Consider the following 14,516-nt stretch of genomic DNA (forward strand, 5'->3'; position numbering starts at 1 on the left):
ATTTCACTTAGCATGATGTTCTCAAGGTCCAGAATTGTGGTTATTTTTAACATGAAAGCACTTTAGAGTGATTAAATGTTCTTTACTGCTCATATTTGACTATAGAGGCTGTTTATAAGATAACTAATGGGAAAAAGTCCATCACCCCCTTTTACATCATTATCTCAGCAGGATATTCATGTTCTTTAACCTCAGAAGCCAGGGGCTATCAGTCAACTAGCAATTTCTTGTGGAGTGCCTGTTCTTAGTTGAAAGAGCTGGTCCACATCTCTCAGAGGGAAGGGGAAACTGAGGCCTGAAGGCTGTGATGTAGCCAGTTAAGGGGTACAGTCAGGGCGCTCGGCCCTTCTATACTCTGGTGGAGGTGAGGGGGGTGGCCATGGCAGTTATGCATTTCACAATTTTTTTTGTTTTGTTTTAAATATATTTTTATTGATTTCAGAGAGGAAGGGAGAGAAGAGAGAGAGAGAGACAGAAACATCAATAATGAGGGAGAATCAGAATCACCAATCGGCTGCCTCCCGCATGCCCACACTGGGGATGGAGCCCGCAACCTGGGCATGTGCCTTGACCAGGAATCGAACTGCAACCTCCTGGTTCATAGGTCGAGGCTCAACCACTGAGCCACGCCAGCTGGGCTGCATTTCACAGGTTTTGTTTGTTTGTTTGTTTGTTTGTTTGTTTGTTTTTTAATTCTTTATTGTTTAAAGTATTACATATCTCTCCTTTTTCCTCTCTTGACCTCTCCCCAGCCACTCCCACCCCCCCCCCCACCCCCAGCACATGCCCTCACCCCCCTAGTGTCTGTGTCCATTGGTTATGCTTATATACCTGCATACAAGTCCTTTGGTTGATCTTTTACCACCCCCCGCTCCCCCCAAACCTCCCTCCCCTGCCTTCCCTCTGAAGTTTGACGGTCTGTGGGATGCTTCTCTGTCTCTGGAACAGTTCACAGTTATTAATGATTGTTTTACCCTTTGTTCTCCACATGATACACTGTTCTGCCACTAGAAATTGGTTTGGGGCTGATTTACATCCTCACCTCCAGCCCCACTTCCATGGAGGGAAACCAGGCTAAGGGTGGATGTATGGATGGTGCAGGATACTGTCAGCTGGCATGAAAAAAGTTCTTCTTAAGGCCACACAGACACTCCCAGATCCCCTGTGCTCTGTAAACGTATGGCAGCGGCATCAGCGTTAGGACACACAAGCACATTCTGAACCGTGGGAAAAGCACAGTTATTTTTAAATCTTTCTTGCTCTAGCCCCTGAAAATAGGAAACATGATAAGGGCCATCCTTTGAAAGGTAAAAAGAAAATGAAATCCAAACCCTTTCCCCTATGTGTTTTTTAAATCCCAGATAGCTTCTAAAATTAATAGCTGTGAATCTGCTAAATCTGGAAGGTTGTGCATAACTTTGTTGCTAAGGAAAAGCTATCTTCACGTTGCTGACAGATGCCTAGAAAATTAAACAGCAGGATTACAGCTCATCATCAGTGGAAAAACTAAAACTTGACGTTTAAACATTCTTAGTGTTGCCTGCGGTGGAGGGCGCCGTGTTTGGTGGGAATGGTAACAAGGTCACTGTGGTTTATAGGCTGGGTGTACTCTGTGACACGTGTCATGAAGATGAGAAGCACATTATATTTAAAAGCTCTGAGCACATCAAGTGAAGTTATACTTCCAGGAAGCATGTTGCTCTAGATCAGCGGTTCTCAACCTGTGGGTCACGACCCCTTTGGGGGTCGAACAACCCTTTCACAGGGGTCGCCTAAGACCATCGGAAAACACATATATAATTACATATTGTTTTTGTGATTAATCTGTGCTTTAATTATGTTCAACTTGTAACAATGAAAATACATCCTGCATATCAGATATTTACATTACGATTCATAACAGTAGCAAAATTACAGTTATAAAGTAGCAACGAAAATAATTTTATGGTTGGGGGTCACCACAACATGAGGAACTGTATTAAAGGGTCGAGGCATTAGGAAGGTTGAGAACCACTGTTCTAGATGATAAGAAATGGCCTCCCTGACTTCTGAGCAAGCCTTTCCATCTGTTCCTGATCAGTTATGCCTCTTCCCTTGTTCTCTTTCTCCAGTTTGTTCACTCTTTTCAAATCAGCGGGGGGAGCACACATTCAGTCTTTTCCATGATATTCCATGGGGCAGATGTACCACATTTTATTCAACCATTTCCATATAGGTGGACATTTCCTTTATTTTTAGTTATTTGCCGCTATGAGCAATTCCTCAGTAAATATATTTCAGATGTGATGGTTATGTTTATAGCACTAACAATCACCAACAGTGGGATTATAGGGTCAAAGAGTATATGTATTTTTAATTTTAATCATTTGCTTTTTAAAAAAATGGATTTTAGAGAGAGGAAGGGAAAGAAAAACATCAATCAGCTGCCTCCCACACACACCCCAACTGGGGATCTAACCCGAAACCTGGGTGTGTACTTCGACTGGAATGGAACCACCACCTTTCTCTGTATGGGACGATGCTCCAACCAACCGAGCCACGCAGGCCAGGGCGCTAGTTTGCTTTTTTAAAATGTTGTAGCAGGTTACATTTCTATTGACAAATGATAAGTAGTTATTACTCCCTTTTAAATGTTTGCCAGTCTAAGGAGAACAAAGTGATATTAATTTTCTTTTTCCTACTCACCAATGTGAAAATCTTTTCAAGTGGATTGCCTTTGAATTCTTACATAAATTATTTTCTACCCATTTTTCATTGTATTGTATGTCTTTTTCTTGCCAGTTTTTAAGAGTTCTTTATATAATATAAATAATAATCTGTTATTTTTTCCCAAATCCATCATTTGCCTAGTGACTTTTCTCAAAGTATCTTTTTGCCATTTATAAATGTATTTTATTTTTACATAGTTTAATATATTTATTTTCTTCTGGAGCTTCTAGGATTCTAGTCCTTATTAAAAAGGTCTACCTTGCCCTTAATATGTACATATAGACCTAGTGGGGTTTTGTGTTTTTGTTTTTTTAAGATTATTTTCTTTTCTTTTTAACATTTAAATATTTCTTCATGTAGGTCCAGTGTCTTATGGTCTAATTCATTCTGAGTAACATAATTTTTGTTACAAATGTGAATAGATTATTTTCTTCATTTTTATTCCTAGAATATCATAAAGCTACTAATTTTCTTACAAGTCTTCTTAGGGAAATGATACCTTGACCAGATACAGGATTTTGGGTCCTGTCTTTTTCTCTCAGCCTGATAGGTAGTATTTCTTGGTGTTCCACCTTCCAGAGGTGCAGATAAGTCTGATGCCTGGTGGTTTCTTTGCTTTGCAGGAGACCGTACCTAGCTCTTTTCACTTGGAAGCATGTAGCATTTTCTCTGTACCTTCAGAGTTCAGGGATTTCAGCTAGTGACTTCCCGGGATGTGCCTGGTGGTATGTTCCTTTTTTCATACAGTCCAGAGTGGACCTGCTGGTATTTTTTATATGTAGTTCAGGACTTTTACCTTTCCTCATTTCTTTTTCTCTTTCTGGAACTTCTGGATTAGGTTCTCCTGGATCTATTCTAAAATTTCTTAACTTTTCTCTCATTTTTTACTTTTCTAAATTATATCCCGCCCACCCCCCAACCCCAAGCTTTGAAATATTTTCTCACTTGATCTTTTATGCCACTAAACTGGATTCCAACAGTGACTATCCTGTCTTCATTTCATCTGATAACTTAATTGGTGAAAAAGGCACACTTTACATATTTTAGCTTCTTAATAATAAAAACGTTTGGATACATTCAAAAGTATAGAGGAGAGTATAATGAATCCCATCTTCCAATTGCAAGTTATCAATAGGCAATGTTTCTGTCATCCAGTTTCAGTAGTTACCAACTTGTGACCAAACCTGTTCATCTACACCTCTGCTCACTCTCCCCACCCTCATCCAGACATCATATCATTTCATCCTGAAATAACCCCGTTAAATAACTCATAATATCGCTTAGAAAGAGTTCTTTAAAAAACAAAGCTGGGAGTTCCAGGTTTCCTTTTGCGGTGATGAAAGTGTGCTGGAACTAGCTAGAGGTGGTGGTGGTTACACAGCACTGTGAATATGTCAAACACCCCTGGATTGTTCACTTTAAAATAGTTAGTTTTTATGACTTTAATATAAAAAAATTAATTTACACTTTAAAAAAAAAAAAAAACCTGAGGAAATAAAACCTATATAACCACTGTTTTTATACTTAAACAAAAGGAACCTTTTTTAAAATTGAATTTATTGGGGTGACATTGGTTAATAAAATTATATAAGTTTCAGGCGTACAGTTCTATAATACATCATCTGTATATTCTGTTGTGTTCACACCCCAAGTCAAGTCCTGATATTTTTTTAGTATTACCAGGAAGTCTCCTTTGTGCTAGACTTGAATCTCCTTAAGTGCCCTTTCCGTGGCTGGATATGCTATAAGTGGCTATTGTCTTTCTCCCCAGCACTCCTCCTTTGCTGAGTGTGAATTCTGTTCCTTCAGACCAGTCTCTCTGACTGCTGGATCCCCTTTTCTAGGCTTGTTGGGGCTCAGGTCTGATTGTGGGAACACGCTGCGCACGGGCATCTGCCTGGTGGTAGAAGCCAGCAGTCCCCAGCGCATGGATTGAGGGAAAAGTGGGCTCCGCCCAGTTCCTGCCTGCCCTGCCTCCACCGTGGCCCAGCCTCAGGGCACAGAGGGGTCAGGCCGAGGTTCTGGCTCCTTCCTGGCCTTTGATGCAGGAGCTGAGGCCAGGTTCGATGCACTGATAAGCTGCGCTCCCTTCCCCAGGAACACATAGTCTCCACAGACCACGTTCTTCCCAGATCTGCCACTGCCCTGTCTTGCTCCAGGACTGTGCTTGCAGCTAAAGAGAGATGCTGGCCATGGCAGGACTATCGATAGGAAATGCCCGATGAGCAGTGTGCAGTATGAAGTCCACAGGAGGAGGAAGGAATAGTTAAGGTTGGGCCTCTAGTTGATTTTTGGCAAGGTTGCCAAGACCATTCAGTGGGTAAAGAATAGTCTCTTCAACGAATGTACTGGGGCAACTGGATATCCACATGCAAAAGAATAAAGTAGACCCCTTCCTTACACTACATACAAAATCAACTCAAAATCACTCAACCTAAATATAGGAGCTGAAACCATGAAATTCTCAGAAGAAACATAAGGGTAAATCTTCATGACCTTGGATTTGGCAGTGACATCAAAAGGAGGAGTAACAAAGGAAATAAATAAATTGGACTTCATCAGTATTGAAACCTTTTGTGCATCAAGAGGCATTATCACAACATGAAGGGGGGGAAAAAGGAGACATATATAATACTCTTTGTAATACTTTAAGCAATAAAACAAAATTTAAAAAAAGAGGCATTATCACGAAAGTAAAATATAACCTACAAAGTCAGAGAACATATCTGCAAATTATCCTATCTAATAATAGACAAACATGGTAATTGACCATACCTTCACCACGCCTCCCATCGGCTAATCAGCATGATATGCAAATTAACCACCAACAAAGATGGTGGCTAATTTGCATACTCCGTGACCCAGCGAGGCGGGGCCGGCAGCGCATGAGGCTGCCTGCGGGACCCAGGCCGTGGATCCGTGACCTGGCGAGGGAGCAAAGCGGCAGAGAAGGGAGAGAGCCCAGGTGGCAGAGAAGGGAGGGAGCCGAGGGTAAAGCGGCGAAGGGAGGGAGTGAGGCAGCAGAGAAGGGAGCAAAGCCTGCCTCGGTGGGCTTTGCTCCCTTCTCTGCTTCGCTCCATTCTCAGGAAGCCCTGTTATTGCAGGAATAGGCCCAAGGAAGCCCTATTCTTGCAGGAATCTTCCTGCAACGGGCATCTAGTGTGTTGATAAAAGTCTAGTGTCTAGCATATATAAAGAATGCTTACAGCACAACAACAAAAAGATAAACAATCCAATTAAAAAATGGGCAAAGGACTTGAAATAGATCTTTCTCCAAGGAAGGTGTATGTAGAGGGGATAAATGGTGATAGAAAAAAGAAGAGAAGATATACAAATGACCAGTAAAAGCTGCTCACAGTCATTAGTCAGTAGGGACATGGAAATGAAAACCACACCTACTAGGACAGCAGTAATCACAGAGGTGGGAAACGGCAAGTGTTGGTGATTATGTAGGGAAATCGGAACCCGGGTACGTTGCTGGTGGGAATATAAAGCGATGCAGCCTCTGTGGGAAGCAATTTGGCAGTTCTTCAAAAAGTTAGACATAGAATTGCCGTGTGTCCCAGCAGTTCTACTCCTAGGTATACACTCAAAAGAATTGAAAACAGGGATTCAAACAAATATATGTCCATACGCTGATAGCAGCACCATTCAAGTAGCCAGAAGGTGGAAACAACCCAAATCTCCATCAGTGAGGGAGGGAGTGAGGGAGGGAGGGAGGGAGTGGATAAACCAGGTGTGATACATACATGCACGTGTAACGGAATATCAGTCACAAAAAGGAGTGAAATTCTGCTGCAGGGATGCACTCAAAACATGACACGTGAAAGGAGCCAGATACAAAAGGTCGCGTATTGTGTGATTCCATTTATAGGAACTATCCAGAATCGGCAAGCCCTTAGGCAGAAAGCAGGTTGGTTGTAGCCAGGGAGAGGTGGGGTGAGTGGTTGCTGAGTGGGTATAGGGTTTCCCTTGGGTGATGAGAATGTTTTGGAACTAGACAGAGGCAGTGATTGTGCAACATTGTGAGCGTATTAAATGCCACTGGATTGTTCACTTTAAAATGGTTCATTTTATCTTAAGAAAAACTAAAAAACATGAAATTGTTGGGTGGGATGTCAGCCGTGTCATTAAAGCACGAAGCCCAGAGCCTCGGGGCAGTAGCACCCTTCAGCTGCCTGGCCCATCTATCTCCGTGTGCGCCACCCCCCCGCCCTCAGCCCCCTCCGGCCTGGCTCCTGCCAGACCAATCCCCAAGGACATGCCCTGCATTCGCCTGCTCTGGGCCCCGTCCTGGCTGGTTCCTCTCCCCGAAATGCTCTTCCTTGTCCCGCATTGTCTGGTGCTGCCTGGCCTTCAGGGTTCAGCTCAGGTGCTGCCTTAGAATCTTCACCAGGACCCTTTGAGGTGGACACTGTTACCCCCATCTTACAGAGAGACAACTGAGTGTGTGTGCGTGTGTGTAAATGTTACACCCACTTTACTGGGCTCAGGAAGAGCACACAGAGGCACAGAGGGGTGAGAATCTGCCTACAACAACACACCCAGTAAACACAGGAGCAGATTCCAGAGCCCATTCTCTCAGCTACAGCCCGACACCAGCTGAGTTCCAGGTGGCATGGGACTGAGACGCCTCAGTAGCTCTACCGTAGAGTCTGGAAAGGAGGAACGGGAGGAAGCCTTGCTAAACCTTTTTCCTGTCTCTCCTCTTTGGGTGCAGGTGGAAGTGAAGCCATATGTGCTGGATGATCAGATGTGTGATGAGTGCCAGGGCACACGCTGTGGGGGGAAGTTTGCCCCGTTCTTCTGTGCCAACGTCACCTGCCTGCAGTATTACTGCGAATACTGCTGGGCCAGCATCCACTCCCGCGCCGGGCGGGAGTTCCACAAACCGCTGGTGAAGGAGGGAGGCGACCGCCCTCGCCACGTCCCGTTCCGCTGGAGCTGAGCCCAGGGCAGACCTGGCCACAAGTACTGGAGTAGATGACACGGAGGGAAACGAGAGGGCACTGCCTCAGGGCTTACAGTGTTCTGGAAATCTGTGCATTTGTTCTCGATTTTTAAAGAAGAAATGGGTCTTTTTATTATTATTATTATTATTTACAGTCATATTACTGAACTCAATGTCCAGTATAATGCAAAATTGCAGAGTGTATAACGGTACTGATTTGCACTTTGATTCACACCTTTGTCTGCTTGGTACCTTCATTTCTTACACCTGACTCGTCCCTCGTGACAGTACGTAGACTGCCATTCTCATCAGCGGCCGTCAGGTCGACGTCTGTGATTTTTTCGTTTGTTGTTGTTGTGTTGTTGTTGTTCCGATTGTTTTTGAACTGGAGCATGCACTTATTTTCAGAAACTTAGAGAGTTGCCCCTAGGAGAAGACTTACCAAAGGTAATACTCGTGAGTAGGTGGCAGATGTAGCAAAAACTTCACAACAATTCAGCAATCACTAGTTGGGGTCATTTAGAGTACAGATAACCCTTAATGAAAATAAGCCTTTAGTTGCTCTCTATCTTGACATGTAAGGATACCTCATAAGCTGAATCTTTATTTTTTCCTTCACGTTTGATTTTTTGTTTTGCTGAGGACTTCAGTTAGATCTTTTAGTGTTACGTAAATTTATGCTGCAATAGCTTTTGCTGCTATTAAAATGGTATTATTAATACCATAATACTCTATTCAGGCTAAGGTATCAATGAAAAAAAAAAACCCAACAACACACTTCTGTGATTTAGGGATAGAATCCGCTGCCGAAAGGAGATCAGAAGAGACTTCAGAAGGCTTCAACGGAAGGTCACTATTTCCGACTGCATGTTTACTTAATCAGGTTGCTGCATGCAATAAATTTTATATCCAATGTCTAGTATGAAACCTTCCCACAATGCACAAATTAAGAATCTATATAAGCTATAAAATACTGATTTTTTTAAACAAAAACAAACACAAGATTTTTTTCATTCAAAGAATTGGTAATTGACTGGAGGAAGGCATGCCTCAATAAATGGAATGCTTCTGAAATTAGGAAGAGTCCATAACAGAATGACCTATATTACAACCAATATACAACCTAGGTGTAGGATACTCTTAAAGCAAATTCGTGGATGGTAGATGAAGTACTTTGCGGTGCTCTGTTATATATTGTGCAATTTATTTTATATAGTAAAGTGATTATGTCTAACTGTGATCAAACTTAACTGTTTAAAGCCTCTGTGTCAGACGTTAATGAACTTGACAGTTCACAACTGGTATACTCTTAACTAACACATGAGCTCTTAGTTCCAACCTCCTAGTGCTTGCACCATTTTACATAGCTTCAGACCTTGTCCAGAAAACCAAAGAGCTCATCTTAGCTTACAAACACTAGGAATATATACAGTATATAGAGATAAGTTGTCAGATTGACAAACTAGGCACACTTTAAGAAAGCCGCGTGATGGTGATGCTAAAGAAATGTCTGTACGAGAAACGATGGCCTGGGCGGGGTTGGTTGTCTGGGTGAGAAATTCACTACTTAATTCCCTGGATTTATCCTGTAAAGCTTGAATAGAATTAAGACCTGCTAATACTACCGTGGACATTTTTTTTTAGCATTCACTCTTGGGCTGCAGATAGTAATATATAAACACACACGATGATTGTGAGACTATGTAGATTTTTTTTTTAAATCTTCTTCCTATGTTTTGGAAATCTGGGGACAATCTGACTGGATATGACACTGCAGACTAGGTTTAAATCGCTGTGTTTTACGTGCTGTGATGTCCTTGTACTGTCTTAAGTTAATATTGCTTGTTTTCGTCCCATTCTGTTTTGTTTCTCCAGCGTTTCGTTGCAATTACCAGCTCTCAAACTATAGATTGTTTCCAAAAAGGAGAAAAACAAAATAGTTTTTTACTGGATTAAAAATGCTTATTAGGAGTGCTCCCCTTTTGAGGTTACCTCTGGGCTTTGGGTAAGAATTGCTTTTTTCCAGCCCAGCTGTGGTTTTCTGTTTGTTTGTTTTCTATGTTTGTGGTTTGTTTTTTCATCTGTACAAGAAATTTTGTTATGCACCTACTACTTTTTGTATTCTAGACAGTTTTCAAGTTGGCTGAAGATTTTTTTGTTTGTTTGTTTTTAAGGAAAAAGGCATGCTTTCTGACTGACATGATCTTTTGCAATACCTCAATTTTGAAATATAGGAGAGAGAATGATATTTTCTAAGTAAGTTTATTCAGAAAAATATATATTAATTTAATTCTGCAAGAAAAATGATTTAACAGATGGGTAACTTTATTTTTTTCATGCTTATTTGTGTTTTTTGAAAATGAAGAAGTTAGAGCTTTATAACTATAATATTAAAGATCATATCTAACCTGCAGAAATCTACCTAATTATATGGAAGAAGCAAAACTTTTTGAAGAAGCACCCCTCTTTCATGTACTAAAATAACACTGAGATTTAAAAAAACAACAACAACAACAAAAAAGCTGGAAGATTGTACCGCATAAAGCTTAACGTGAAAGTGAGAAAAAAAAACGTGGTCATGAAGAATAGGTTACAAAAAATAAACTCCATTTGGTGCTGAAAGTTGTGAATAGATGGTGGAAACTACTTTCCCTTAATTTGTATATTTATAATCAAGCGTTGATTGTGCACGACTGGCCAGGATTGTGAAAGAATTCTTCTGTTTGTATTTTTTTAAAGAGAACTTTTTTAGTTTATTAAATTATAACATGTTCCCTTTTGTTTTGTAAATAAATGTGCCCCCCTCCCCCAAGTTGTTAATGTTATATTAAAAGAGAGGGTCCTTCAAAAAAAATTATTTTTTAAAACACAGAGGTGTTCTGACCTGCAACTTGACTGGGAAGCCCCTGGGTATCACAGGTCCTGTTGTGGCCTTTCCTTGATGTGACACTTGAACTAGTCGATTTTTTGAAGGCTATAACCTAACCTCGACTATTTGTTGTTATGTGCAATACTGTTTGTACTGTTTGTATAAAAAATAGAAAAAAAAAGAAAAGAAAAAAGGCATAAATCTTTATTGCAGATTTATTTTCATTGCAAACTTTAGACATTGTGATTCACTGAAATCATTTTTCTACTGTCAAATATGTACCTTTTCTTCATGCTGGTATTTTTTCAATAGTAATGTAGCCTTTGTACTGAGACAAATTTTCATTGTTATTTTTAGAGAGATTTTTTGCTAAGAAAAAAATTAAACATATTTACATATTTTTCATTTTATTTCGTATTTTCTTTAAGGAGTGCTTTCTCAATCATTAATAGAGTTGTTTCTGGGAGGGACTTTCATATCTGGTCAATGTCATAATATTATTTTGTATTTTTACTTGGAATAAATTAATTTTATGATGCTAATTCTTTAAAAGTTTATTTTTTTCATTTTCAGTTATTTTTGAAGCTAAAACCTTTGTAATATTGTTACTAAAGTGTCTAGTTTTTTGAAATGCAAAGCTTTATGTATTAACTTGCTGATGTGGTTTACAATAGTGTGACAACAATGAAAACGGTTGGTTATGTAAAGTGATTGGAAAATGTAATGAATAATTGGGTAATAAAATGACAGAATGAGCAGAACATGTGAGATTTTGACAAGCCTTTTCCTTTGTTACAGTGGTTTAGTGTAAGCTTAGGGATGTCACAGTACAGTTCTCTAGGGATGTCACAGTGGATTTATACAACACCAGGTGCAGCCACATCTGTGGCCCTGATCATGGTCACCCTCATGAGACACCACCAGGCTGACACCTGGCCAGGTCAACAGAATGACTCATTACTTTCCCCTCTGACTCTTCATTATGTCGTGTGTGTGTGTGTGTGTGTGTGTGTGAGAATCTGCCCCCCACTGCTGTCCATGTGTGAGTGAGATGGTGCCTTTCACCCAGGCCACACCCTTTCCATTCATTCACTGTGGTGACGTCTGAGAGTAAAAGGAATTGCTGAGAGGACACCGCTTTCTGGGTAGACACAGATTGCAGGGTCTCCCCTGAGTCACCCCAGTTCCTTTGGGGGGTGTACCGAGGAGGCACTCTCAGCCGTCACCACGGTCGTGGACAGTGTCAGACTTCATCTTCCTTTACCTCCCACCTGCTCCCTGCTATGGTGCCCCTCGTTTGTCCCTAATTGTCCCTTATTGTGGCAACACATCTGGCAACCCTCTGAGCATGATCTGTCTGCCCTCCTGCTTCTTTTCCAACACCCACCTCACCTCGAAGCTGTGCTGTGAAGGCAGCGTGCCATTGTAATGGCACCTAAAATTAAGACGACAAAAAAACCAACATACAACTGCAAAACTGGTGTTGCGTAAACAGAACATCCAATGACTTGCTCTAGATCGATGGTGTGTTTCTACTAGTCCTTGCCGGCCTCTTCCGGTCCCGCTGCCAGGGAGGCGAGGTTGTCAATGGCTCGGAGAAACGGGTGTCCAGCGTTGGCTTTTGGGTATGCTCTCTGTATTCAGTTTTGTAAATAATATATAGATTAGATCAAGTCGTGATGTAAAATTTTAACTCAAATTGGGTATCTCTGGTTGGAATTTTACATTAACTCACAAATAAGTGATTAGGAACAGAAGAAACGAAATTGGGAAATTCTTGCTTAGTGGTATAAAGATTATGCTTAGATTTCTGCTTATATCTTGTGTTTTATAGCTTGCTAGTGAGGCATGGGCTAATGCAGAATGTATTGCATTGATGCAATTAGCAAATAACTGCTAGTTTTAATTTTATCTATTGTATTAGCAACAAAATGGTATTTAACTGGGTAAGGCTCCTACCTAAATATTTGAGTATTGTGACATCTCTACTTGCAAGGTTTGAGTGAAAGATTAGTCACAGATTAGTGAAAAAAAAAAAGTATCTTTTTGTTAAAACTGGCTTATTTGTATGGATTGTTGCTTTTTCACCAGTTTGTATGGTATGTCAGCTAACATTTTCTGTTTCTTTTTTTAAATAATAACCAAACTTCTCTATCTCAGCTGCAATAGTGTTCCATTTTACCACAGAGTATTTTATAATTAATGCTGTTGACTTTATACCCCAAAATGGGTCAAGAAGTGGATATATGATTCGGGGAGGTTTAAATTTGTATGACGGTGAAGTTAATCACCACAAGTAGAACACTAGGGTGCTAATACAGGACAACTTCTGCTCTTTTTTCTTTTCTGGATATAGTTCTGTTGGGGTATAAAGTATTAGGTATTTGTATTTTTGCTGTCAAAATAATGGACATAACTTTTAGAGTGTTCACAGCTAAGATCTCTGTATTTGTTTTTCAACTAACAACTAATTTTAAATGTATTGTATCTTTTATTACCTGTTCTCTTAGATTGTTTTTGCTAGTAACCCTTACTCAGCTTCTGCCTTTGGGCTTGGACTAACATTGCTTGTATGGAACTGCAGTACTGTGACTAAACATGGAGCTCAATGCAGCTACTGCTTCAACTGCTTAAACTTTGTAGTTTGGACTTCATTTTTTTCTGTAATAACAACTTATTAAATCTAGTTGTATGAAGTACTGACGCTTGTCATCCTTTGCATTCGCTGAGGAATAGCGTGGCATCTATGGAGCGCACCTGGGGACACGGCGCGTTCCATTTGCCTGATTAGCGTTTGGAGGGAGGGGGACACGTTCCCTTCGGCGGATTAAGCACTAAACTCGCAACATTGACCCGTTCTCTGCCTCAGCAGCGCTCACCCAGAAAAAACGAAAAGTAAAAGCACGTGCATTTGAAGCGGGAAGCCATGTGGTGGGTTGACCACGGGAACCTGTATGCAGTGCCGGGTTCTGAGAGGGGCCGTGGGCCCTTTATGCCAGGCACTTGCCACATGAAACCAATGTTCAAAATCAAAATCAAGAAAATCAATGAAAGCGTAAGTATGCCCCTTTCGTTTCATTTTTTTTACACGAGGCTCTCTCTGATCATTTCAAAAAATGGGTCTTTTTTTAAAATCCCGCACGGACTCGGGACGCGCTCGAAGCTCGGGCGCCAACTTCCATCCTTTTAGAACGCGGGTGGCGAGTGGCCGCGGGGCGAAGCCCGGCGCCGGGACCTGCAGGTGCGGCGGCGCCAGGTGCGCTCGTTGGCCTGGGGCGGGGGCGGGGGCGGGGGGGGGGGGGCGGCGCAGGTGTTTTAAACTCGGGCTTTCGGCTCCCGCCTGAGCCGCGCGGGACTTTCTGCCTCCGCGGGTCCCCTGGGCGCAGCGCCCGGGCCCGGGGGAGCCCCGCTGCCAGGAGGGCGGCCGCCATTCTCCCGCCGGGGCAGGGGGTGGGGTCGGCAGGGCGGCCCGGCTCCCTCCGGCCCCGCCTGGGCCGTGGCCCGGGTGCCCCGTGTCGCCCACGCCCCTCCGTCGCAGCCTCCCTCGCGGGCATCGCACCCCCTCCTGAGGCCGGCACCCAAACCGCCCCCCACGTCTGCCCCCTGCACCCAGGGTGGCCCCGGCGCGTCGTGGCGGCCCATCCACTCCTCGCTGCCGCCCAGCAGGTAAGCTAAGCCGGGCGCTGCGCGGCGTCCCCGGGCCTGGGGGGCGGGGGGGGGGGGGGCGGAGAGCGCAGCTCGGGCGCCCAGGCTCCGCGCCGGCTTCCCCGTGCGGACGGGTGTCCGGGGCCTGGAGCCGAGGCTGGAGCCCGGGCCACCGGGGTCAGCACCGGACACTCGGCGCTTCGTGTCCCTCCGGGAGAGGAGAGGAATGTTATGCCTCAGTCCTTTTTCTGTCTGATGTTCTGAAAATGCACGACACACGGAGCACCAGCGGAATCCTCTTCCGGACGCCGGTCTGGTTGGGCCCCGCAGGTGCCCCCTGAG

At 42.8% G+C, this 14,516-nt stretch overlaps 1 protein-coding gene across 8 annotated transcripts in view; it reads left to right on the forward strand.

Moving 5' to 3' along the window:
• Window positions 1-13,228, forward strand: part of CPEB3 (cytoplasmic polyadenylation element binding protein 3) — a 179,111-nt gene extending 165,883 nt beyond the window's left edge. For all 8 annotated transcript variants that reach the window (XM_070432705.1, XM_070432708.1, XM_070432703.1 and 5 more), the window contains one exon: window positions 7,430-13,228. In XM_070432705.1, coding sequence (XP_070288806.1) covers window positions 7,430-7,657 — 228 coding nt within the window. In that variant the 3' untranslated portion in view covers window positions 7,658-13,228. The remainder of the gene's footprint in view (window positions 1-7,429) is intronic.
• The last annotated feature ends 1,288 nt before the right edge of the window (window positions 13,229-14,516 follow it).

This window comes from Myotis yumanensis, unplaced genomic scaffold (genome assembly GCF_028538775.1).
Source record: "Myotis yumanensis isolate MYYU_CA2020_CCGP unplaced genomic scaffold, mMyoYum1.0.hap1 SCAF_13, whole genome shotgun sequence".
Lineage (NCBI taxonomy): Eukaryota > Metazoa > Chordata > Mammalia > Chiroptera > Vespertilionidae > Myotis > Myotis yumanensis.